At 44.4% G+C, this 26549-nt stretch overlaps 1 protein-coding gene across 4 annotated transcripts in view; it reads right to left on the reverse strand.

Annotated features, from left to right (window-relative positions):
* ABTB3 (ankyrin repeat and BTB domain containing 3) overlaps positions 1-26549 on the reverse strand; it is a 182529-nt gene that overhangs the window by 49968 nt on the left and 106012 nt on the right. For all 4 annotated transcript variants that reach the window (XM_050323698.1, XM_050323699.1, XM_050323696.1 and 1 more), the window contains exons 3-4: positions 19217-19421; positions 8147-8299 (exon numbers count right to left, since the gene is read on the reverse strand). In XM_050323698.1, the coding sequence (XP_050179655.1) occupies positions 8147-8299; positions 19217-19421 (358 nt within the window). The remainder of the gene's footprint in view (positions 1-8146; positions 8300-19216; positions 19422-26549) is intronic.

Below are 26549 nucleotides of genomic sequence, written 5' to 3' on the forward strand. Positions count from 1 at the left end.
AAGGTAGGACTGAACGACATCCCTTGAGGGTGATACTCTCAAAAAAGGCAGAGTCCATTCTGAATTTCCCTGTTTCCTGTGGGGCTGGGCAGGCTCCTTGGCACCACCAAGGTGATACGTAGTCCCAGTCCCAGAAGTGAGATTAAAACTGAATTAATAATATAGACTGATCCTAGTCCTTGTGCTCAGCAGCAATTCCACCCCTTTTAATTCAGAGGTTTGATCACACAGACTGTCAGCTCTCTAGCAGGTCCCTCCACAGCATGAATCAAGCAAACAATTGCCTTTATAAATAATAGGAAAAATAGAAACAAGTGAAATAATCTTGATTTTATATTTGCAGTAAAGCTGTGACCACATTTTTTAACTTACAAAGCAATATGATTTTCTCCAAGTCCTCTTTTAATTCCTCACAGATATTGCCTCTACAGCAGTTATCTTCAAGATCATTACACTGTTGCCACTGCACAGAATCAAATTTACCATGGCTTTATATGGGGAATGCCATGGTAACATTAATTATTTGCAAACGGTCACTGTCAAACGCTGCATGGTGACCATGACACTCTATCATACCCTGAAAGACTCAAACCTCTGAAAGGAGTCAAAGATAATCTTCTTCATTTGTAATGGGTCCTAGCAGTACAGAAAACTATTTTTCTTTTCCCAAACTCCCATTACGAAAACATAATGCAGCACTTCTACAGCAGTGGTTTAAACACAAGGGTTTGGTTTGGTGGTTTCTGGGTTTGTTTTTTTTTCATTTTCACTCAGACTGGCTAAGATAGAGTCTGTGCAGATCTTTAATAAGTTACTCATGGGTTGAATACATCTGGGAAAATGGATGATTCAAAGGCAAAGTGTTTCCATCGTAACTGGTAGACGCAGCTGACTTAAAAGAAATGGAGTGCAGTCTGTATTGAACAGCAGGACAAATGTTCCCCTTCGCTGAAATGAACAGATCATCACACTGATAGCCAAGCATCAGAACCTTGTTTGTCCACCTGCGACTTGATGACCAGCCCTTTCAATTAAAAGAACGATAATCTACTAATTAAGTTCATCACTTTAGCTCTGTGGAATTTATTCAGTCTGTTCTAAATATGAATGAGGTCTTGAGTCAGAAATTATAGTTCAGCTGGTTGGAAGTCTGGAAAGAGTCATATTTTAGCCTGCAATATACATGCATTTGCAATGCTGAATTTTCCTGGGGTCATGGATTGCCGTTTTGATCTGGATCGCACAGCCCAGAGCACAAAAGGGTCTTGTTCCTTATCTGGGGCACTTCACTGAGACTACAGACACAAACAGCAAGAGTAGGAGCAGCAGACAATTTGATTTAAATTTGTGAGCACTCTTCCAATGTGGTGCTTTAAAAAGGACTATTATGCTGATATTAATAGAACTGCAATATAAATACTATATTGAGACAATTATTTGCATTTTCATTTTTTGAGAGAGGGAAATTAAGCACAAACATGTTGATCAAAGATATGAAGAGCACTACTTTTTAATGCAGATATAGAAGATCTCCATTTTCTTTAATCAGGAGCTAAATTAAGACAAGAAAAAAAATACTACAGATATTTATTAACCAACCTCTTATTCTTGTCAACAGTCTGAGACTAAACTGGTTACCAATACTGGAAAACACAATTAAAAAGTGATCTGACTATCAAATCAAGACCAAATCTGTATTTCAAAACAGTCTTAATATTCCAGTTCCACATATATAGGTCAGGAACCATGTTCAAAATTGAATCTGAGTTCAGATTCCGAACAAGGCCACAGTATCATTGGAAAACTTCAGGACAGATTCATCTTTCATATAAATAGAGCGCATAAGTCTTCACTAATGAGTGGAAGACAGTATGTTACCTGTATCCTGATTATTATATTCAGGAATGTAATAAAGGGACATGTAATGTAATATATTCAGGAATGCAACAAAAGGGGCAGAGCATATGAAACAGCAGTAATGATCTTGCTCGCAGTGGGATAAAGAAGGCTTGATACTAAAACCCGCAAAATTGCAAGTGTATTCTGCCCTGAAAGTGAAGAAGAACACGAGGACCAGGTCCTCCCCTTCAATAATTTTTTTTATTACTGTTGTCTTCCGGCAGACGGTTGGCAGGACAGGTTGAGATTCACCTCAGGAAACCTGTGCTCTACCTTTTAAGTAATAAAATCTCCTTCATCTGCTGGCACCATCTGCCCCAGGGAACTGCTGGATTTTGTCAAGTAGCTTCTTTGCTACTGCTCGTGGTTTCTATCTAATTACAGCAATAGCCATGGTTGATGTTAAAGGAGTAGTGAAAATTTGTAGGAAGAACAAGAACACTCAAGAAACCTGGCAACCACCAACCGTCCCTACTTAAAAGTGGCTATATCTCATTAAACAGTAGAATTTCTTTGCAATTTTATACTCTCTCTCTTCATCCAGAAACTCAGCTCCTTACCCAGCGCATTTTAAGAGAGGGCAAAGACCAGTGGAAATATTTTTCTGCCTTCAAATCTCTATTTATTAAAGTCTATTTTTATTTTCATGCTCTAGTACAAGCACAAGATTTCCATAAATAAAACATTAAATGCAACTCTTCTGCTTTCACTTTCAAATTAGAACTGCATATGTGTGGTGTAGTATTAGGATGACACAGCAAATGGTATAGCCTGCTCTGAAAGAACAAAATACCACATCTTCCCTTTCCATTACTGTATTTTCCCCTTTCCACAGTCTTAAGGAAACTCTCTAGAATGAGCCAAGGATGCTCTCATGTCAAATAATCTTCACTCTTCAGATTGATAATCCTATTTTCCTAGAGAACCTTCATTAAGAAGGATGGTCCCAGACAGAAAAGCAGACTTAGGTATTCCCAGGACAAGGTTAATTGAAAATTGGGACTGATTTTCAATTAAAGACAGATTTTCAAAGGCACTCAGACACTACATTTGCCCAGAGACCTTTCTGGATCACAGCTGTAAAGCAACTCTGAGCACTGGGTGAGACTGTGAAGGGCAGCAGCTGAGGGAGCACACGGGACCAGAGGGTTAATAAACCTGGTCCTACGCTGCAGCAAGGCTTCGATACATCTACACTTTCAGTCTGAACTTACTAATTACTTGCTAATATTCATCACATACTCCTGTGTCCATGCTGCCCTTTAAGTAGTGTATTTTTCCTTCCATGGTGTTTACTCCTGATGTATTTCTGGAGAAGAGCCACATGTTCCCTCAACACCCACTTCGCCCAGCTGACTGAGCCCCTTTCTTCTAGTCTGCCTTCACGAGAACATTTTGTCAAAAATCAAATTACCCCAGCCCATTTCCTTCTACCTGGTCCAAAGTGAATATTTTCCTGACTGGGACACAAGGTTTGTAATTCCACATCACTTCCCACCACTTTTATGTGGCATCAAAATTTTCCTGTTTCGACTGGAAATACCTCTCCCGATGCAGCCTCAAAATGCATTTGCTTCTTTCATGGCTGAGGAAAAATCCACTTTTGTGGTTTACAATCATTCTGAGATTAAATACTGCTCTAAAGCCTTTCCCACCACCTTTCCAATACTCTGCTCTCAATATACTATATATTACTTCTGCATATATAGCACATATCTTACATATACACTGCAGTATGTATTTTTCTATTTAATCTCCACATGTTTGCCTTCCATTTACGGAAAACTGCATTTCATCCCATTTATTTTGTCCCAGCCCTCAAGGTCATCCACTTTTTCCTGGACGATTTCCCAAACTTCCTCCATCAGGACAATGCCTCTCAGCATCATGGCATCAGCAAATTTTAGCTTCATGAGCACACTGCTATGGTATGAGCCAAAACCCTTTCTGAAAATTAAAAGATACCAGTTTTTAAAAGTGAGAGCTAAAGGTCCCTGCTTGCAACCCCATTTCAGCCAACCCAGCCCTTGCCACTTCTCTTGAAGCCAGTTCCTGCTTGCTTTCCAATTTCTTCACTAACCCCCATCTTCTCCATCTTAATAGCTCTCTGCATGAACTGTATCAAATCTTCACTCAAGTCCAAATAGATGAAATCTACTGAATTTCCTTGGGGTAGAAAATCAGTTATCTTATAAAAAAAGTTATTAGATTAGCCTGGCAAGATCTATCTTTAGAAAATCTGTGTCACATTTTATCCCATTTTTCCCTCAACAACATGTCTTTAATCAGTCTTTGCTTGAAAAAACATTCAAAGGCCTTGCACTAACAGCTTGGAATTTTCCTTGGATCATTTTTCATCCTTTTCAAATGTTGGGCATTATTGCTATTATTAATCCTTAGAGTTATGGCATCACTCCAGGCTTTGTTAAAAATATTTCCCTCTGACCCCCTGTTTTTTGAGACAGCTTTTTCTCTTTGTTGGGATAGAGGTTATCTGTTCATCCTGATTTGAATGCATTAAGCCGCATAATTTACTCTCCTTTTGATGATTGTTTTTCCATTTTCATGACCTTGTTGCTGTTATTTATTTTTTCCAACAGGATTTTCTTCCCCAAAACCAGAGGCAAAGTATTCAGCTTAAGTTCTTGGGTGATGGCCTCTGTTGGCACTGATGCTCACCTCCCACAGGTGTTCCAGCATCTTTACATCCTCCAGGATTGTCATGAGATGTTGCCACCAGAAATGAAGCCCCTGACTCTGACAAAAAGCACAGACTTCATGCTGAGCAATACAGGATGCTCCTCCCTTTCTCTGCTCCTCTGCTGTCAGCCTCCCGTCCCAGATGTAGTCATGCACCAGCAATCCTTCCCACCATGTCTAACATATTGGCTTTTATTCGTTTTAAACTTAATGGAGGAAGCAAAGAGCTTCTTGTGTTTAGCTGAAGCAAGGGGAAAAGTACCCCTTGCAGACATGATGATAAGGAGAAGCCAAAACCAGGCATCTGTTTGCAGCCAGGCAGTTCCAGGGCAGACTGAGCACTGATGCTACGTTATTGCAGTAGAAAGGCAGGTCAACACAGTTTTTACCACTGTGCCCCTTTCTGACAATAAATCACCTTCATCCCTGATGTCTTCAAGGTCTAGAACAGGGAGCAGAGCACCCACCTTCACCAGATTCATACCAGCAGAGAGCTACCTTGCACACAGTTCTCTACTGACTCCACACAGCTGCTCCAGGTGGCCCAAAGGGCCTGGATACAGGCAAGGTTTTATTTAAGTGTGGTCTCCCAGTATGATAATATCCTAGACACAACTTGGGGTGCCATCTCAGCTAGCTGTTGTGCATCCAGCACTCAATCCATCTGTGCAACCTACCTCCTTGCAAAAGGTGGAAACAACTGGTCTGTCTAAAGCTTTCTCTCCTGGGGGAAGGTGACCATTTCTATCCCTGTTCATCTTCCAAAGCTAGAGAAAGGGAAAATACTTTCTGGCCCATCTGCTGCTGTAAAATGAAAAGGAGTCAGGAAGGATACAGGCAGCTCCTGACTGATTCCAGCTTCCTTCACTCCTCTGCCCAAAGCAAGTGCAGCTCCTCTTTCAGGAGATGAAAACATTGCAAGAAATTAAGGCAATGGATTTTTTAAAAGGATCAGAAAAAGGGTGGAACAGAGGAACGAAAGGCAGAAAAAAAGCCTCACTGCTGGAGTATGTGATTGTGCTGGGAAGTGTCACATGAATTTGCTGGGAGACCTCCATGCTGTAGTTCAGATAAGAAGCTGAATGTTTGGGTTTTATCCACACTGATCCTGAACTTCACAGCCTTTTGAGACCCTGCCAATCTCCCCCTCTCCCCATATGCATGTTTTTCCAGCGTGGAAGGTGATTGTGCTTTATGTGTTTGCAATGACAGGTTGTGAATCAACACAACAACCATGCAGTATCACATGGGACCATGGGAACTTCTGGGTTTAGGTCCCTATGTTTTAGGGACTAAAGAAGACCGTGAATGAAAAGCCTCAAAATTGAACCAGTTTCAAGGTTCTACTTGTTAAACCCTTACCATAAAAGTAACAAAATTTAGCAAACTAACTGTATTTAAAATACTCCAGCTTTCATCTGTCACACAGCTTATTTTAAAAGCCATCCCCTGCAAAGTTGTATTCCTCCCTCCAGTGTTTGAATTTATGGAACTGATGCTCGCTGAGGAGTTGAGAGCTGAAAAGGTGCCCTCCTAATGGGGAGGCATAAAGGACTCAAGTTTGGCTTATGAAAAGCAGGAGTGCTGAGGGTCTGCTGAATATAAATAAAAAATTACAAGCTGCAAAGTTTCAAATTAACATCCTCGCATTATTCCTCAGAAAAGTTTGGTCCTTCCTTTGATCTCAGGATTACAGACAGCCAGGGTCTTACTTGCAGCTACAAGGCTCTTTGGAACCTGCTGCACTACACTGGCAGTAGGCACAGACCTTAAAATAAAACCCGAAGTACATGAACACTCATTTGCAGACCTCTGTCAGCACTGTAGAGAGATTGCCATTTTGGGACATCCATGGATGAATTGGGCCCCTGCAGTCAAAACCAGACACACTGCAAAGGCTTGTCTCATTAAAATCCAGAATTCATCTCAAGAATCATTTCTCCTTATATTCTCACCTGATTAATCCCAGGCTGCATTCTTCAGGCTCATTCCCACTTGCAAGACAAGCAGGACAGCAGCAGCCATTTGTGTTCTTTGTAAAATGAATTCTTATTGGCAACTTAGAAACTAAATGCTGATTTGTTCCCCATAATTAATAAATTCTTCTGCAGTACAATAAAACTCTACAAGTTCAAATTATTTTGAAACTCCTGGAAAATTATCTAACAATTGTTGGCATTTTATATATATACACAGAGTCAAAATACAACTTCAGGAGTGGTATATTGCAGGTTCTTTTAATCCTCAGATATTTAACAGTGTCTACCTTACTTTTTAAGACAGAGGATGTAGGGTAGAAACATTATTGCCTTATTTGCAATCCTGCCTGAATACTTGGAGAGGTATTAAATTAATTATGCCTTTTCAGAACCAACTGCTAGGTCTTCAAACAGTGTGTAGCACCTATAGCTGTAAGTCCTGACATTTCAGTAGGGACACAGAATGCAGCACTTCTGGAAATGAGGGCCGAGATGGTCACACCAAAGGGAAGCAATTACAGCCAAGGTTTGAAATCTGAAACGCTCAAGATTTGGCTTTTGAAATTCAACATATTTCTTCAATTACATATTGAATAGCTGAGACTATAAAAAGCCTACATAGATCTCGAAAAAAAGTATTATACTCTCTGGTGAAAGAGCAGGTCAAGGCCAGAGCCAACAGAAGGCAGCTGCTCCGATGAAGGTTGTCACAGCTAATCATGGAAATCACCCCTCTGCTTTCTGTGCTGCAGGAAAGAATGCACCTACTGCTGTATGGAGAGGCAGACTGCTGAAAATTGGGGTTTGGGTACAAATTTGTGAAGCAATAGCAGTAAACAATTTCTACTTTGGCAGATTGAGAATGCCTTTTCATATAAAAATCAAACCCAAACATATTCTTGACCCCAGAACAGCCCTAGATTGTACTTTTATACAAGTACACAATAATAAGGCAAAACAGACACTAAAACATATCCTGGCAATAAATACTTTAAGACTCCATTAGAAAAACAAAAGGTCACATCTGATAAGTGAAAAAGTCAAATTATCTAGGCTGACATTTACAACTAATTTGAACTGACATTAGCATGAAAAATACAATTTTACTGCAAGAAGTAGTCTTACCTATAAGTTTAAATGTGCCCTTTAAGCATTAATTCTGAAAACAAAGCCCTGAAAAATATCTGCAGCCCTGCCAATTACATTTCAGTACTTTATAGCAAAGAAACGTGAAGCAGACAATTAGCAGAAGGTTTCAGCCCCTCATTAGCAAACAGAACCTAATAGGAAGAGGAAAAAAAACCACCACCATATGAGCTCTGATGAGCAGATTACGGGCTCGATCCAGCTGTGCGATAGTCAGGCACCCATTACCATGCAACCAGCTTATCCACGGATGTGAGCAAATACCAGGAGCTGATTTTGCAACACGCACAGTGATGAGCCGGAGCATCCATGCGCCTCTCCAGGCAATGACAGAGCCCTCTGCCCGCCTGCTCGCTCGCTGTTCACTAGCAAAGAGAGACGCATTTTGCACAAAGCAGCCGATTTGCGTTTTGAGGACTTACTTTAACTGTCGAGGTTCGCAGTCAACTCCCGGCAGCAGGAGCCTCGCTGCCTGCCGTACGTCATCGCTGTCCACCGAGAAACTGCGACGGTGCCCCGCGTGAGCCACGGCAACCCGAATCCATTCCATCAGGGGAGGCAGCACAATGAACGGCCTGAGGAAGCACACAAACATCAGTGCTACAGTACACTGGCACCAAAATAACAGGTAGAGAGAAAGAGACGCCAGGGGAGTGCATGTGTGTGCATGTGCATCTATATGTGAGAATATGTATTGACAGAAAGAGAGAAAGAGAGAGAGAAGGGATCAAGCAAAACGAAAGAATGGGAGAGCAAACCAGCTCAGCAATTTTCAAGTAGGTCTAAATGAAGATGTCTCACACCCTGTCTCCAGAGCAGGATTATTTGAAGAGTGAGATTTATGAGCCACGTTCATTTATGGGGCTCCTGTGAGGTCAGTGCACCCGCCTGGCAAGCCCTCTTTCCCCTCCTCCCATCCTTCACCACACAATGTAATCCCAAAAAGAGGGCATGAGCCTGGCACAGGACCATGTCCTGCTCTGGCTGAAATGCCGGCCTGGGTATGCTCCTCTGCCACTTTGCCATAGGGATAGGAGAATGAACCTGGACAGAGAAAGGGGATGCCCCCACCCTGAGATGCCAGGGCTGGAGAGGGGATGTGCAAGGAAGTCTCCAGCATCTCCTGCTCATGCAACACACACCTTGTGCTCAGCACTGAAAGTGGGGGACTTTGCAGCCAGTGTGAAGGTTATCTTTGAGTGAGGTCAGAAATCAGACTGTTTTGTTTCACTTTTAGGAGTATCAAACCGCTACAGCTTTGGGTGCCAGCTGTTCTGCACACTGAGCAAAAACAGGGAAAACCACCCCCAAAGTGAATGGTGGGACTCTGGGCCACAGCCCCACCTTGAGCAAAGTTTGGGCACTATCAGAGACATGGTCCTTCACTCCTCAGTGCCTGGGCAGCCCTGTGTCCCAGCGAGAGCTGCACAAGCCTTAGATGAAGCATGCAGCACACAGTTTGCTCCATCTATGCTAAAAATTACTTGGGAACCAAGAGAAAAATGCCAAACTTAAATGAAAACCATAGCTTCAAGTCCTAGTTCAGAGATAAAACTAATAAAATAACTGCAGCTGAACACCTTGAAGGTCACTGCAAGTCTCTTGCTTGCCTTTCCTTCTGCAGTCCCTTTTCATGGAAGAAGGGGGAAAAAAGCCTGGATTAGGTGCAGAGTAGGCGAATATTTTACATTTTAAATATACAACTTTACCTCAAAAGGGTCTACCCTGAGAAAAATTATTTAAGAAGATGTTGGTTCTGGAATATCTTCCTATTTATAGCTCTTTCTGCATTTATTTCCCTTTTTGAGGACTTGGCTTTACATAGCTCTGATATTAATATTCTCGAGGAGGAATGAGATACTTCAAAAGCGCCGAAGGACAGAGAAACCCTGAGGCCACTAACTTTCCCTAGGACATCGGGTTCCCAAATCTCACGAGCACTTAAATGAACAACCTCTTTCTGAAACATGACAACTTTGGCTGACTTGCCACTTTCATCATTATTCTATTCAAACACATTGCTGTCACCTCAAGACCAGGCTGCATTTGTTTCCAAGGTTTTTTTGCTCTCCCTAGACCTGCCAGGGGCCACGAAAGGAGGTAGATAAGGACAGAACATCTTTTCCCACAGCTCCTGTTTCCATAACCCAGCTCATTTGTCATGAGAGTGGTGGGAGTCAGATGAGGGAGAGTGGGGAAGCAGGGGTATATCTGCTCCTGGAAAGTGACCTGCTCCCCAGGTCATCTTAGGAGTAGAAGGGACCCTCTTTCGCAGCATTAAGTAGCTGGGGACAAGTGATCAGCGGGAGTTTTTTCACCACTTGCTGAGCAAACAGCAGAAAGGCAGCTGCAAATCACACTGGAAGTGTAAAACTGCATGTAGTTACAGACATAACTTGGTTCTAGGAATACAATTAAAGGAAAACTCGATTCGAGGTTATGTTTTGCATGAGGGAACACAGTTTGGATCAGAGAAATGAAGACAGGCTTGTACAGTGCCTTCCTATAACATCTGCTGGGGGAACAGAAAAGCACAGAGCTGTGGCCGAACAGGGGACTCTGAGGTTCACACTTTTCCCTCCTCTCGTGGAGGTCAGAACCCCCCAGCACAAAATCTGCCCCACCACACCAAAGAGCAGAGCAACTAAAAATATCTACAGGAACCGAGATAACGGCACTATAAAATTGCATTTTTTTTCCTTTCCCAGACCAGCAAGCTTCAACAGAGAAACAGAAATGAGCATGGCTATTTGGTGCAATAAATCCCAAAAGGGAAGAGAACTGGTGTTCTGCAGAAGCAGGGGAATTTTCTATGAAGTCCAATTTCAGTCCTAGATAAGGATGCAGAGTTGCTCACAGTATATTGGATTCCTTTTTCCAAGGCAAAAAGAAAAATCATCACTGCATATTTCAGCACGTCAGAGAATTTGTATTTTGAGAAGAAAACCAAATATGGCTGAGTGCAATAGGTTAAAAATACCCTTCAAGAGCCTCTGCACCATGTGAAGGGGATTTTTTTTTAAAAATACTGCTTGTGTGCCAAAGAAAAGAAGAACACTAAGTTATAAGGGTGTGACATCCCACAAGACAATGTGACATCAGCAAGAAATATTTCACTTCTCAAATGGCACTGTGTGAAAATGGGTTAAGCAAATGCATCCTATCACTGGTGTACACACTGTCTAATCTCTGGTACAAAGGCAGGTAACAACCAGGAGAGTTCAGTAATAATGTGTTCAAGAGCAGACAAACAGTAGCTAAGCCACCTAGTTATATGCTTTGGAAGCATGTCTTAATTAAACTAATCTAACCACGGTAGGAACATGCTGGGCTTCTGCCTCAAGGATATGGAAAGTCAGGAGCAGCTCAACTGCTGCAGAAGCACCTTACCTGGGCTGCAGGACAGTGAGTGCTCTGACCTCCTCCTCCAGCCCATCTCTGTACCTGTGCTTAACTTCAAAAGCATGCTTCCATCCTCCTTAATTCCCTGCAGTTCAAAGTTAAGCATGGACTTAAGTAGTATCCCAGAAAACAAGATGGGTTTTGGCACAGACTCGTATTTTCCTAAGCTGACATCTAAATGGAAAAACATGCCAGACCAGGAAGCAGGGAGATGTCTCTGCACAGAGCAATTCCCATCCCACGTGCAAGAGCTAGGATGTGGAGGAGGGATGGAGAAGGCCAACATAAAGCAGATCCCAAAGGGCTGGACCCTTCTGGGCCCTGTCCCCCTGTTCTCAGCAAGGGGGTAGCTGGCTCCTCTTGGAGCATGCCTTCATCAGAAAAGGCAATTATGAGTGCTTCCCAGACCCTCCCATCCCTGGTTCCTCTTCCCACGCAGCATCCTTCCCTGTTCCTCCTGCTGCCAAGTGCTCCTCTCACATCTATTTTTGGATGGCTGGAGGACCCATAAGCTCCTGTGCCTTGAAGACATCTGCAGGTAATAAATACCCTGCTGGCACTCCCCCACAGGGCACAGCCACTTGCCTTTCTCTCCTGTCCTGCTGTCAGACATCCCTTTCTGCATCCCCTTCACACACCCCAGCTCCCCACACTGCCAGCACCCTCCCTCTAGAGTAAGGCCAACAACCCCTCCGTACCCAATAAGACATCAAACCTATCTTGGTTTTCGTGGGGCTGATGTCTCTGGGGCACTTGAAATTACAAAATGGCTCATCAGAAAAGCAGGTAATATGGAGGGGAACTAAACATAACGTATAATCCTCTCTAATCCCACCATCTTAACCACACAAGGGGTTGCCCAGAACCTGCACTCCCTCCAGAGACACGCACAGCCATCCTGGGCTGCCCACTGTTCCCATCCCTCACTTGCTGACACACAGAGATATTAAAAGTTCTGTCATGCATATGCAATAACTCAGGCTTTTTCATTATTATTAGTGTAAGTAGTACTGTTATTGTTATTGTTGTTATCAGGAGCAGTATACCTTCATATAAACAGGAGAAACTGTCAGATGAAAGACCATGAGAAATGTGCACCATAAAATGCAATAGGACGCTTCATTATTTTTGCGTGGGTCTGTGAGAAGATGGATGGAGCTCCTGTCTGGATACCACCTGCTGCAATGCCAGAGCTGCAAAGCGCTAGGGCCAGCACTCTGACAAATCCCAGCTCCAGAATAACTCCTGGTCCTTGTTTTTTACTGTCCCTACCATCTTTGCAGGGTGCAGACTCCCTGCTGGCTACTGACCAGCTTCAAAGTCTGCATTCTGCCCAGTCCTTCAAGGGCAGGGCCACTACGCACAACCACTCTCAAGATTCTTATTTCCCAGCAGCTGGAGCAGTTCTTCCCCGCCCCAGCCGCTCCCTCTCCCCTATAGCGAGCAATCCACCTTCTTGACAGGACCCCCCTTGCCAAGAAAGTGGTGTCCTGTCTCACTTTCTTCTCCCAGTTTCCACTGTGGAGGTGATTCCTCAGTCATTTTAGCCAGATGATGAGAGTTCCAAACTGGGAGCTTATTGCCTGTCACCTTCTCTGTTGTGCAGACTTAAACTGCCTTCCTGATAGAACACTCATCACCTTTGAACACCCCTCAGCCAAGCTCAGTCCTCCCACGCTGCTGTGGCTCACCAACCCTGGACATCAGCCCCTTGCTCGCAGCATGCTCCAGGTACAGGAGCTCATCAGTGCACACAAGAGATTCCCTAAACAATCACAATGCTCGAGGAAAAAAAAAAATTAATTTTTTCAAGTGCAGCACAGCAACCTCTCTCTTTCCAGGGGCACTTCACACTGCTCTTTTTCAGACACCTATGGAGCCCCTTGCCCTGCCACCTGTGCACAATCACTGCCTACATTAAATCAAACTCTAGGGAGAGGAGTGGCTTCATAGTCTGCATCACAATAACAGAGAAAATCCTGAGGGCTAATCCTATTTGGACGTGAATTCCCACAACTACCTCCTGTTGTCCCTCCCTCAGTTTCACCAGCTGAAGTGGACACTGCTGGACAGACCTGACCTTGCTTTAACTTGGTTCAATTGTTACAATTGCTTCGGATGATTTCTGTTTGCAGGATCCTTTAGCTACTGAGGAGGATGGTAATGCTGTAGGTGTTGAGTTTCTTCTCACTCCAGCCAAAGAGTGCTGACTGCAAAGCTTTGTGGCAATGGTTGGAAAATTGCTACATGCAGGTCGCTGCTGTTTAAATTTTCAAAAGCAATCAAGTAAGACTTAAAGGTGCTTCTGAGAAGCATAAGGCTGTAGTTTTACAAGTAAAAGCCTATCTAGATAAAGGTAGGGAGATGTTTCTTCTTGCACATATGAGTCAGCAGCTTTAACACCGTAAAAAGCTCTTTACATTTGTTTTGTTTGTTTTATGTTTTCATGGGTGGTTTTTAAAGAAAATCCCAACATATAAATGAAAAAGCCTTGACAGTTCTGACAGATTTCATTTAGAATATATGATGAAACTATATATGCAATGCTAGTCCACTTTTAGCCTTATTGAAAGATAGAAAAGCATGTTTTTTCTAATGTTTAGGGCACATTTCAGATGGGTTTCTGGGCTGCAAAACCCATTTACATTTACACCATAAGCTCTTTGTCTTCAGAGAGAGCAAATACTTTTTTGACACCTTCAAAAAGCTGCCAGTCCCAATCCTTCCCAGAGACCCAGCAGTGCTGGCTGATGCTCCATGCTGAGTTCATGCAGCTACTCCACACTAGGCAGCTCCTCTGCCAGCCCAGAAGCTTAGATGAGGGTGACACAAGCAGCCAGCCTCTGACAAAACCAGTTCTGCATTTCGTCCAGGCCGAAGGGTCAAACCTCCATGCTTGTCACACAAGCAGTGTGTCACTCTCAGTGACATCCACCTAGACAGAGGAAGGGTTTACCCCCATGCTTTTGAGCACCAGATCATTGGTGCTCCAGAGCCCACACAGAGGTATCTGCAAATCATGGTTTTTGAACATGCATCCAGTGTTGGAATGAGCTGTCCCTGTTGCCTCTCCTGCACAGAAAACATTAAAGGCCAAGACTTGAAACACGACTGAGTCAAAGTGATGACTCAGCCAACAATCACAATGGGGAGATATTTCACTGGCAGTTTTGACATCAGATTTGACACTACTGGCAGTGGCATAAATCCCTGAGGAGACACCATCATTCAAAGTGCAGCACAGAACGGCCTGGATACCATGCTGTTATCATAGGGCTGTACACAATTTTCTCTATTTAAAAAATCCTATAGCCATCCCATGGACACCCTAAGTCCAGCTTGATGAATTAGATGTAGAATACAACCCCAGCCCAGCAAGGACGTGCCCTGTAACAGCTGAGCTACAAATACTGCCTGAGCTATTGCTCATGACGTGCTGTCTCACACGCTGCAGGCAGCTGCCAATACCATTGCTGAAGGGATTTTTAAAAAGGGAAGTTTGATATTTAGGATGCAAACCTAGAGGATTTATATAAGGATGTATTTGGATTTCTTTTCAGTGGTTCCCAGTCAAATCAACTCTAGTCTTAAATTTGATTCAGCAAGGCTACGGCTTTACCATTAGAAGTTTCCAATAAACAGTGGATAAAAATAGATAGGGTTACATGGGACTATGGCATACTGGCACATCAAGCATGTGTAATCCCTTCTGCATATACAGATTCATTCGGGTTTCACAGCAGAACTTCCATATTCCCAGTGCTTTACCTTTTTCTCATTAGCATTCTCCACCATTCCCTCCACTCTCTGTGGTCTTTGCTGGAGACTGCCCTATCCATGGAATTTGTACCACATAATAATTTAGATCAGGGCCACATTTCCCTAGTGATCTTTTTACTGAAACTGTCCTGTGGGTATAATCTGTACTGCAGACATGGCTGTAGCAGTTACGAAAATGTTTTGAAAGAGTTCAAGTTTTTTTATAGCAGTGGAACACTTCTCTCATTAAGGGGGCTGCACCACATTAATTAGCCAGGTACACTAATAACTATCCGGAGCATGAAACAAAATTCAGATGATAACCCAAATTCTTTCCAATAATCAGAAATGATTACAGGCTACAATTTGCACACATACACATGTGCAGGGGACACATATTTTTTGTGTGTGTGTGTCCACGTGAACGTGCAAGGCAGGCAGAAAGATAAAAAGCAATCAATAATAGCCCACGGGAGTTTCCTAAGGGATTGCTCCACATACAGGGAATAGTATTTAAGGAAAAGTAAAAAGAAGGTTAAAACCAGACACGTATCCATCAACTCAATTAAGACTCAAGGAGAAAAACTAATGGCTGCCAGGTGGTACATGGAGTTAATGCTCCTGCAAGGTGCAGCAGCAGAGGAAGCACTGGAGAAGGAACTCTGCTGTCTGTGAGCAGAATTAATGGGTGGTTCTGGACCGGCTGAGCTGCTGAGCCGCAGCTTCTCAATGAGTTGTTAATGGGGAACATGGCAAGTTAGGAAGTAATGAGGACTTTGTCAATACAGCTGTTGATAAAAGTGGGTAAGGAACCACTTAAGGAAAAAAACATCACACAAATCTGCAACTACAGATTCTGCGCTTTCCGGTGCTTAAGAAATTACTTGCAATATTTTTAGAAGCATTACAGAGGCTGAGAAGCAAAACACAACCACGGGACAGATCTTTTTATTAAACTAGAAGCAGTAAGAAAGAAAGAAATCTTGGCAACAGTAGCCTCATGTACAGTTCCTTCTCTTTTTTTTCAATTCCCGGGAAAGCAAAAGAACCAACAAACCTAAATAACCCACACCCACTGCAGGTGGAGGCACTGGAGAAGCACTGCTTTTGGAGGAAACACCCAGCACAAGATAAATGGCTCCATCACATCCTGGCTGGGTGCATTAAGGAAAGGGGACCCCACGAACAGGTCCACCCCTTCTCCATACCTCCATGCCTGCTAAAATAACCATCTACATGGTACCCATTGTTGCCAAAAAATCAGAGAGTTTCTGCCAAAGTGACCAGATTGAAAGAATATAAATTTGGGGTGGGAGGGGATCACACATCCACCTTATGGTTGGGTTTGTTGGCATTTAGAAAGTGGGGAATATTTTCCAGGTTTTCTGAGCAAACCTGGCCTCTTTCCACCTCCTCCCCCTCCCATGAAAGCAGTGCTCGACCATGAAAGCAGATTTACCCCCCCGCAACAAGTTTTGCTATGTAATTTTTCAGTTTCATTTTACGTAAAGACAAACACTATTAAAACATACCACATTCTCATTTCTTTACCTCCATGAAGAGTAAACACAGCGAAAGGCTCCCTAGAAACAAAGTGCCGGATTTAGTCAAAGGTAAAAATCCCATTTTATGACTCCCCCAAGACTCTGAGGGAGGTACTGCTTTCTGAGCTGGAAAGTGCTAAGCCAGGCAGCAATGCCACCATACTGGATTCCCCTCCCATATCCAGCTTCTGCAGAAGGATGTGCAGAGCCTCTGCAGCTCCCTAACTCAGCCGAAATCCAGGTGGGCTGGAGTTGGGTGGGAAGGAGGGGATGGTCCTATGATGCCACCAAGCCCTGCAACTGCTGTGAAAATTCTCTGATTGCATCCCACAACCCTCTCCACCCTGCGCCTGCACCATCAAGGATAATGGGGCCAAGTCAGTAGCCAGCTTGGCTTCACAAGAGCCAAGGACAACCCCTATTTCATGAAAATATTGCCTAGAGCCAGATCCAAACAGTCCTGGCTTCTCTGCACCAGCAGGGACACAAGAGAGATGGGGAAAGATGCCTGGATCTCCTCGCTTCCTTCTGGGCTTCTTCCAAAGTAAAAGCAATTGCCACAGCTGGAGAGGGAATATGTCACACAGATACACCACAACTCTTGCAAATATTCTGCATATAAAAGCGTCATGTTTAACAAACCCATCTCTCCGCAACACACAAAAACCCGTCATGGAAACTGAAACCACCAGAATTAAGTCATGGACCACAAAGCAGGCTTGCACATAAAAAACAAAAGGTGGGAAATGAGCAGTGAGGTTCCTTAGAGCACTAAAGAGAAGTCAGCTTCACCATTCTCCTCTCTGAGGAGTATAGGATGGTTACATCCAGCTGGTGAAACTCCAGAACTCAAGCTCCATGGAAATATCCGGGCTCACACTTAGCCCTGCATCGCTCCCACTCCAGCACTAAGTACTAACGCATGTTTGATTAGGCAACAGAAGATGTATCTGCTCCTTCCAAAAGTGACCACAAGCTCTTGGCAATAACACTGAGTACTTGCTCTGGCCCTCACCGCACGCCGCAGGCGTTACACTGCCCTGCCAAAGGAAGACGTCCTGCCAGACGGAGTATTCAAAATAAAGCAAAGAATGATTGCTTTAAATAATCAGCCTTTCAAGTGCTCTAAGGAAGAGGACTTGTATTAAGGCGACCTCAGAGAATGGATAGCCTATTAAAAGCAAGTGCTAAAATATTCCTGCCCTTTTCACTTCTGCACAGGGAAGTCTGAAAAGTCTTGTAAAACCAGAGGCTCAGCATTAGTCACCCCTATATTCCCTCTGGTTCCAGTGGCATTATGCCCACAGATGGGGGCTACAAATCAAGTGAAGGTATTTTCTAAATTTTTTATTTTTTGGGGGGCATACTAACCACTCCTGGACATGAGTTAAGCCTTCCACAATAGCAAGGCTGGATGACAAATCATGAAATTAAAAATAATTTGGGGGAAAAAAAAATTTTCTGGATTCTTGTCAATTCCCTTCTGATTTTTTTCCTACTTTGGAAATAACAGAACAAAAAGTGACAAACATGCCCATGGAGCGACCTAAACTTGAAAGGAAACAAAATGCCATCCAAAGCCAAATGGCAAAATTCCCGGTAACATCGTCAATGCCAGGGTTTCATCTGGTATGCTCTTCTCTGAATGATACAAAAGTATTTCAATTAAGATATCATATTATATACCATTTACAGCTACACATACAATAAGATCCTCAAATGATGCTTTTGAGATACAGACCTCATACTGAAACAACAACCAAGCCACATATGCACAGCTCTCGGGGCACACGTGCACATCAGAGTTTGGCTCACGTGTACACCCCAATACAGACACTGGGATGTAAATGTGGAGCCCAACTTGACAAATCAGCTTGCATTTGCATTACGACAATACCCACCCTAAAAATTAATATCCATCACTTTCCAACAAACCAGCACCAGCCGCTCCTCTCATCCATCCTGGGGATGCCTGGTTTACAGCTGGTGAGAAGTGCAGCAGGGAAACAGCAGAGTGTGTCCCAGCACACAGTTGGAGACCTGTGTTACTAGAGGGTTTTCTGGGCTTTTGAGAGGACATGGATTTATTTTCTTGGTCAGCAGTCTGTCCTGGTTGCTTTCTGCGGTGCCTGGGTGCAGAGCTGGCCTGCCAGTTTCAGTGGCATCTCCTTCTCACCTTACATCAGCCCTGCCTGAGTCATGGCAGGGCTCCAGGTGGACCTCCCCTGCCCTGACCATCTCCAAGGCAGGGACAACAGCAGCACAGCTGGAACTTGCCACGTCCCTGGCCAGGGCAGCCCTGAGGTTACTCCTGTGCCCGGGCACTCAGTGCGGCTGGAGACCAGTATCTTTAATGACTTCTCCTTTCTACACACTACACCCTACTAATTTTCCACTTCCCCAATCACAGCTGTTGAGCCATATTAGCACACAGAAAAAAACCCCACATTTAAACCCAAACCTGCTAGGCCAGAAACAGAAGTTCTCATTTTCTTTTCCAAAACACAGAATAGCTGAGCAACAACGAAAGGAAAAGGAAATCTCTCTCAAGTGCACATCTGGAACCAATTTGCTGTATGTAGCCACTGGGTGTCACTTTTGATATATATTGGTTCGGCCATGCAGCAGTTCGGCGAGAGAAACGGATTTCAAAGAGGTGATCCTAAACCAGACCAGACTGCTCTGCAGCCTCTCGTGCACAAGCTGTAATTAGCAATTAGCCATCCGGGCTGATTTATTAACAAAAAGTCTTCACCACAACGCTAAGCACCGTGCAGCGGCTCTTACCTCTCAGTCTGCAGCGTGACTTTTGATGGCTCCACGTTGGGGTTTTCCCACTCCATCTGTGGACAGTGCATGAAGTAGCAAAGGGTGTAGAGAGCCTCCGGCTCCCAGTAGAATGATCCCTGCTTCTGGTGCATCGGTGTCCCATTCCCGTGCTGCTTGGCATTGAGGGGCTGGAGATGGTGCATTGCTCGAGACACCAGGTCGCCTGGAAAAAAAGCAAAAGCTGGGTAAATGCCAGGCTTTTCAGCTGCCTCTCCTCCGAGTTTGCAAACCGAAAGGCACGTTGGGTTGTTTTTTCCTTCCATTTAACCTCACATATGCAAACAGTACAGGGTAAGACAGGATCCTGTGTGTTGCCCGGCACCAGGTTGAACTTTGCCTGGTGGTTTACATGGTGTGGTGTGACATACCCAGGCCACAGAGAAGCCCACAAAGGCCTGCAGGAGACATGTTTCTGCAAATACGGTGTGTGGGCAGCATTAGGCTAGACCACATCAGCACCACTGGCAGAGCTGGTATGCCGGTATGCCACAGCTACCCACTGGCAGCCTTTGGAGAATGCCAACACCCCACAGCCCCAAAAAAAGATCAGTGGAGACAATGCAGAACAGCACCAAAAGCTGCATGCTCGTGGTCAGAGAGGGGCAGGGAAATCCACCCCTTGGAATGAGGAAGAAGGCAGTCAGATAAAACACACAGCACTGCGGGAGCATGCAAATGCGCATGTGGGTGAAGAAGAAAACGGGAAAACATTGTTAAAAAACAGTATCAAAAATGTGCAATCAAAATTACACTTTGTGAGCCCAGACTAAGCCTGGCAAACCTCGTGCCAGCAGAAAAGCAAAACCTGTGAAGTAGGTTTCACCCAGCCCCTCAGGTTTCCAGAGCACAGAAAATGGCCAAAGAAGAAGATCGTCATCACCTCCCCTGTGCCGATGTGGTCTGAGCCACTTCCTCCCAGGGCACATATGGGAATCCAGCCACAACAAGTGGACTGGGATCAGCAAAGCCAGCGAGTGAGATCAGCAAGCAAATATATGGGCAAGCAGCAGTGAGTCTCTTAGCACAACACGGATTGTAACTAATTAACTAAAGCATCTCCCTCTGAGGTAGTGAATTTTACCTTTGTTGACTAGTGACCACTCTATCAAAGGCAGGGAAACAATTGTGGTTATAAACTGCCTGTTTTCACATGTTCAAATCACTCTGAGAGTGCTTTTGGGGGAAATAATGATCTCGAATCAAATCAGTTGGTTTGTTTTAAATGAAAATCTGAGCAAGAGCCCTTTGGGTCATTCTTAATCTATACAAAATGGAGTGATGGGGAAAAGAGGACATAATTTTCCCATGTTAAGAAGAAGTCACGCACTTCCTCTTATTTGCTTTTCCCAAGTGACCAATGAGAAATGAAACTTGGAAGGAAAAGTTTAAAACGTACACCAAGGTAGGAATATAAAACCAATTTGGGGGTGGGAAGAGGGATAATGAAATCCTGGGTAAACTTAAAGGAGAACCACTCTGACTGTGTGCACAGCAGAACTACAGGTTTTTGCGAAATCCCACCCCTGTGAACACAGCACATCCCCTCTCTCCAGCCTGACTCACACAGACAGTGCTGCTGCTGTGATAATGTGTACCAGGGGGAATAGAAATGTCTCACAGAAAAATCTCAGCCCAGTCCTCCAAAAACATAGCCTTAAAACCATGAAGAGAAAAAAACCGCTGGCACGAGGAAACTGCCGAGTCCATGATTTCAGGGTTTTGACACAATTTTTTGCTGCACTCTGCAATATTCTTCTGATTTCAAGCTTTCATTTAAAAATAGTTTCTTTTCCCTCTGCCATGAAATTGTCATAATAGGACCAATCTTGCAGCCTTGCATGCTTAAAATTTCCAAGGCAAACTGCATGCGGAAAGCATGCAGGATCAGGTCCACAGTAGGAACAGATGTGCTGCTGAGATGACTCCCCAGTCCTGCACAAAATTATCTGCAGACAGTCAGAAGCACCAGGAAAGTTTGGGACCCCCTTCAGTCAGCCCACTCTAGTCACAGCAGATGTGCTCTGCCAAGTCTAGCACAGGCCAATTTAACTGCTAGCAGCCTTGTTGATAGTAAATTCCTCTCTTTTTCTCCAGAAGTTCTGGCTGCAACATCCAGCTTTAATAATAATAGCAAAGGCAGAGAAAAAGCACTAAATTCAGCCTGTTCAGACCCAAGACATCATAGCTCTGAAGCATGTGGTTAAAATTAAGCACATGGCCAGTCTTATTTCAGTGGATTAAGACAGCAGACACCAGAGAACATCTCTGACTTCTGTACCGAAAGATCAAAAAATCAAGATGCGAGTTAGGCCCAGATTCTGGCAGTAGCATTACTACATCCCACTCCTCCCTGGGTGCTGGGGTGATGTGACTTCAATGACACATCCAGGACCAGAGAAAGCTGCACGGTGAGTAAGGAGGGAAAGCAGCAGCAAGAATGACGTGGGCAGGGTGGGCAGCTAAGCCTCACTGCTGTCAGAAGGCTTGGAGGAAATCGAGCTTTGCTCAGGGTCAAAGCTCCCATCCATATCAATAGGACCAGAAGTTCACCATTCTATTCTGTATTTTCTCAACTGCTTCTTAAGAAACCCAAACCAATTCACACCACAAAAGCTGAATTAATGCTTTTTATGTTTAAGCCTCATTTAACTACATTATACCAAGAAGTGATTTGCTTAGATCTTGGTTTTGCCTGTGCTATCTTGCTTTGCTATGCTATCTCTGGTCACATTTGAAGTAATTTCTGTATTAAAAATTATTGTAACATTTCTTTATCAGAGTAAAATCCAAGCTTAAACAATCAATACCTGTAAAGCATCGAGCTTCACAGAAAATGGTAAATAAGCAAAAAAAGCTCCACTATGATATTGATACCCAACAGGCAGAGCACTGGAGGCAGGACGGGAACCACTGATCTGTTTTATTCCACAGTGTAATCTTGAACAATCCGATACATGCCCTGGTGCCCTTTGCCTCCTCCAGCCACATCCAGTTACAGTGCAGTTCTTTAGGGCAGAGACTGTGCCTTAGCATAGCTGTGCTCCAGAGTCAGTGCCAAGAAGGTACGAGGAAGCTGAGAGGCACAGGCACACGCTGTATGGAAGCACTTATGCAAACTCTGTAAAATGTAGCACAGTGCAACATCTGGTTCTAGATGCTTGTGTGTTGTTTTCAATCCCTACCAGGTTTTGCTCTTTCTATTGTTACTTGCTAGTATGCTTTTGCTCCTCCATTTCCTTCCAAAGAATATACCAAGAGCTGAAACTCTCTTTGATTCCATCCAGGGCACCTCAAAGCCCATGGACATAAAACCAGTTTCATGATGGGACTCACTGGTCTGCTCTTTAGCAATCTGCCAACTCAAGTCTCATCTGGGAAACCCAACCTACACATGCTCTCCTTGCCAGCTGTAAAAGCTGTGGTATATCTGAACAACAAGGGCAGCTTTGAATTTGTGGCCAAGCACAGAGAGATAAGCCCCCTTCTCCAGTTCATGTTAGCCATCCCTGCTCTTCAGAGCTGTCCTCAGCACAGAAAGGCTCTGCAAGAGGAGGTTACCTGCTTGGAGCATTGCTGGCTCTTCTGCATTTTTTGGCCTTGAAAATATGTCTCAGCTGTATCAACTGAACACATATGAAAGGCCAATAAATTCCTGAGTGCATCATTTCCAAAAAAAACCACATCAAAAATAAAAATCCCAGCAGCTGCGTTGACCTTGTAACTCCACGGATGAGGTTCCCGAGGGTTGTGGCATCATGGCCCAAGGGACTCAGCAGGGATTCCTGCCTTGCTCTCCACTGAGCAAATTCTCACTCCTGTACCACCGCCTGAGGAACAGACTGGGGAGATGATCTGCCTGACAAGAGACCTTGCCAATTTTGTTTTGTTTTAAAATTAAGCTAAATGAAAACTTCCGTAATTTATGCAACATAAGCCAGGCAAACCAAAGCACAAACTGCTTTGCAGGCAGAGCCAGGCAGATGAAGACACCACGTTGTGCAGAGTAAACACAAGAAAAAAAGAAAGAGAAGAGCAAAGTGGGGGGACATTTGAGGACATTTTTGTTGCCAAAGCCGTGAAGCCACAACTAGAGGACAGGCTCCCAGAGGGCAGCAAAGGCAACGGCAAGCCCCAGGCTGGCACTGCCTCACAGCCCTGATTCTGGATGGGGAAGGGCTCCAGGAACACGGGTCCACACTGGAGCTTTTCAGCCCAGAGGAGAAACGCCGTGCCTTGCACAGTGGTTACCAAAAAGCCACAAAACCATCCCTACACTGCAGTGTGGAGAGCTGCCACTGCAGCTGCCAGCATTTCATCTCTTCCATGACTAAAAGCAGGGTTCACCCATTGCTGCTGCTGTCAGTTCAGCACAGCTTGTGAATGCAAGGTCCACATACATTTGATTTAAGGATTGAAAATATTATGTAATGCGCATGTTCTGACACGGGCCTGGTTTAAGGCAATACTGAATATTTAAGGAACAGCTTCACTGACTTCAAGTCAAAGATATGATGTGACAGGGAAAGTGAAGTTGCTCCCATCTGTGTGGGGCTGGTATACAACAACATACAGCATGCAAGTGGGCAGCTTGAGCCCTCTCTGCAGTGACCAATGAAGCTTTTTTTATTTTTTTACTGTGTTTGGCTTCAGTAAAAGCTATTATCAATGCTTTTACTATTTTAGAGCCCAATGTTTAAAGAATGACACATCTGTTTTCAGTTTTGTAATGGGAAGGGCACGGAGGAGGCAAAGAGAGGAAGGAAGAGAGAGAAAATGACAGATGCCCAATGCCCATGTCTGAGAAGCTTCCTGAGGGATTTTTTGATCTGTCATGATGGACCTGATCATGCAAACCTGCCTGCCTAAGAGCAGGCTAACTGCTTTCAGAGGGATAAACTTTTAACAGCCAAAACCATTCAGCTGGGTGCATGCCTGCACAGCCACGACCACTGGACCGATCCTTACCCAGCCGCTCCCCTATGACACCTACCTCGAGTTTTTCTTGTTCCAAAAACGTGTTCTAAAACTACTAGAACAACTTCACGGTCATATTTTTGCACGCTGAAAACAAGTGTCAGTTTTTTTGACCTGCGTCTTTCCTTCAAAATCCAGGGGAGAGAGGTGGGAGGATCTGTTTCCATCACAGCTCTCTTCTCACCTGACACCCTGTTAGGGCACTGTGTGAAGCTGAAGGCCATGTTTCTAGCATAACAGCATCCTGCAGGCAGCACCCATCAGTTTGATAATGCTTGTCTGGTCATCCTTCCAGCTGTCCGTGACTCCTACGTGCCTAGCCTGTGCTCGGGAATCACACCCTGCAGTGGGGCACACATTGCTAGCAGCAGTGTTACTGCTGGGCTGTGCTACCTGGGTGAACATTTTCTCCTGCAAAGTGGAGGCTAGAGCCATAGACTGGAGATTGTGTCTGTCTTTCAGAGCCCTTAACATCCTCCTGTGTCTTGTCCAAACCATGGAAAGAAGGAGTATCCATCAAGGAGCTGCCACCTTCATGTCATGGTCAGCAGTTTCCAAAGTTTGCCTCCCTTACAAGCATGTAAGCCAGGTGCAAAACTCATTTTCTTGACCTGGATTAATTGCACACTTCAGTATAAAAGCCTTGCACCTATGGTTTTGCTCACGACCAGCTCTGGGGAAACTGTATTGAAAACATGAATTATAACCTTGATAATAAATCATGGTCTGTTTAATCAGAGTGCTACCTGATAGTCACGGCCATTCTGTATCCTTCCCAAACTGTAGCTAAGTTTCTTTCCCTTTCTACCTCCCTGCTGCCTCTCTGGCTTCTGCAGCAAAGTGATGTATTCCTACAGTTCACCCCAGCACACAGCTGTGAGCGCATCAATGCAGGTGAATATGAGTAGATGAACTGTGCCTCCTGTACCACAGCAGCCGCCTCCAGCCATCCGCTCAGTCAGCTGCTCTTGATTTCAGCCACGCTGTTCCTCCATGTTCCTCTGCCTCCGGTGGTACAACAATCTCTGTGTTTCAAAAGTCAGCCGAGCAAAAACTGCTCAAGCAAAACCCATCCTCAAATGATTTACTGCAGGTTGTCTGTCATTAACTCAAGACAGCTCATCTGTACCAGGAAAAGAGCGCGCACAGAGCTAGGGTGGCTGCACGCTAGAAAGCATTTAGAACGTATTTCACCGTGTGGGTGCTCTTAGCACAAAATATCTTCAAACATAAAGGTGAAACATTCTTTGGCACACAGTATAATTCCATATTCTAGAGCCAGCTGCCTCAGGCTGTGGGTGCACTTGGGGTGCTATAGCCCACACTCAGCAGGGCATCCCACGTGCAACAACTTCACCGCTGAGCTCACAGAGAGCTCACTGCCTGCAGACACCTCCCCAGCTCTGCCACCTCCACTGGCCCGCGCTGTGCCCCTGTGAGAATCTGCTACCCCAGGCGGCCTTTTCCTCTCCTAACAGCCATTCATCTCTCCCATAGAAGAGCAAAAGAAGGAACTGTGGTCCTGAACTCAGAAGACAGGACTGGGATGTGAGCAGCCCATTTCCTGGCAGTGGCATCCCTGTGGCCTCCCACAGATCATTTAACCTTTTTATCTTCATTTACCCCACCATCACAAGAAGCTTCTATTTATATTACAGAGTAAGTGTTTGTATGCAATTTAGAGTTTGCAAAGCCTTTGAAGACTGATAAATTAGGGATTGGACAGATCCCATAAAAAAACCACAGTAATAATTAAACTTTCTCAAGTTCATATACCTATTATAACAACACTTTTACCTTCAAAATCTCCAATCTAACATGGCAAGCGTGATGTTTGTGTTTGATTCCCCTTAAGCCACATTAACTTCAAACAAAACAAGCTTTGACTTGGATGAGCGATTCACGTGCCTTCCCTCTGCAGACCATCATTGCCTTATGGACCACTGTTCCTGGTTTTTCTTTGGCCTGACATAGACCCATGTCCTCAAACTCTGAATCTGAGAGCCTCCTTGATCAGGTCAGCTGAAGAGTGCTCACCCTGGCCTGATCAATTGCCTGTGCTCTGCACAGCAGGGACAGGAAAGATGCAAACCTAAGGAAAGGAAAATGTCATTTGAATCCCCCGTGTGTTGAGATGCACGGGTCTGGGGGGAACAGGAGTCTGTACCTCAAAGGTGATGTAAATGGGAGAGTTGTGAGACAATACACTGATCTTTTGGATAGGGTTGATGGAGGTCTGGCGCTTCATCCCCCACGCACCACAGCGCTGCCTTTTGCCTCTAACCATCAGACCTGAGTGGGCTTAAACATACGAGGC

This window comes from Myiozetetes cayanensis, unplaced genomic scaffold (genome assembly GCF_022539395.1).
Source record: "Myiozetetes cayanensis isolate MyiCay16 unplaced genomic scaffold, myiCay2020 scf3, whole genome shotgun sequence".
In the NCBI taxonomy this organism is placed as follows: Eukaryota; Metazoa; Chordata; class Aves; order Passeriformes; family Tyrannidae; genus Myiozetetes; species Myiozetetes cayanensis.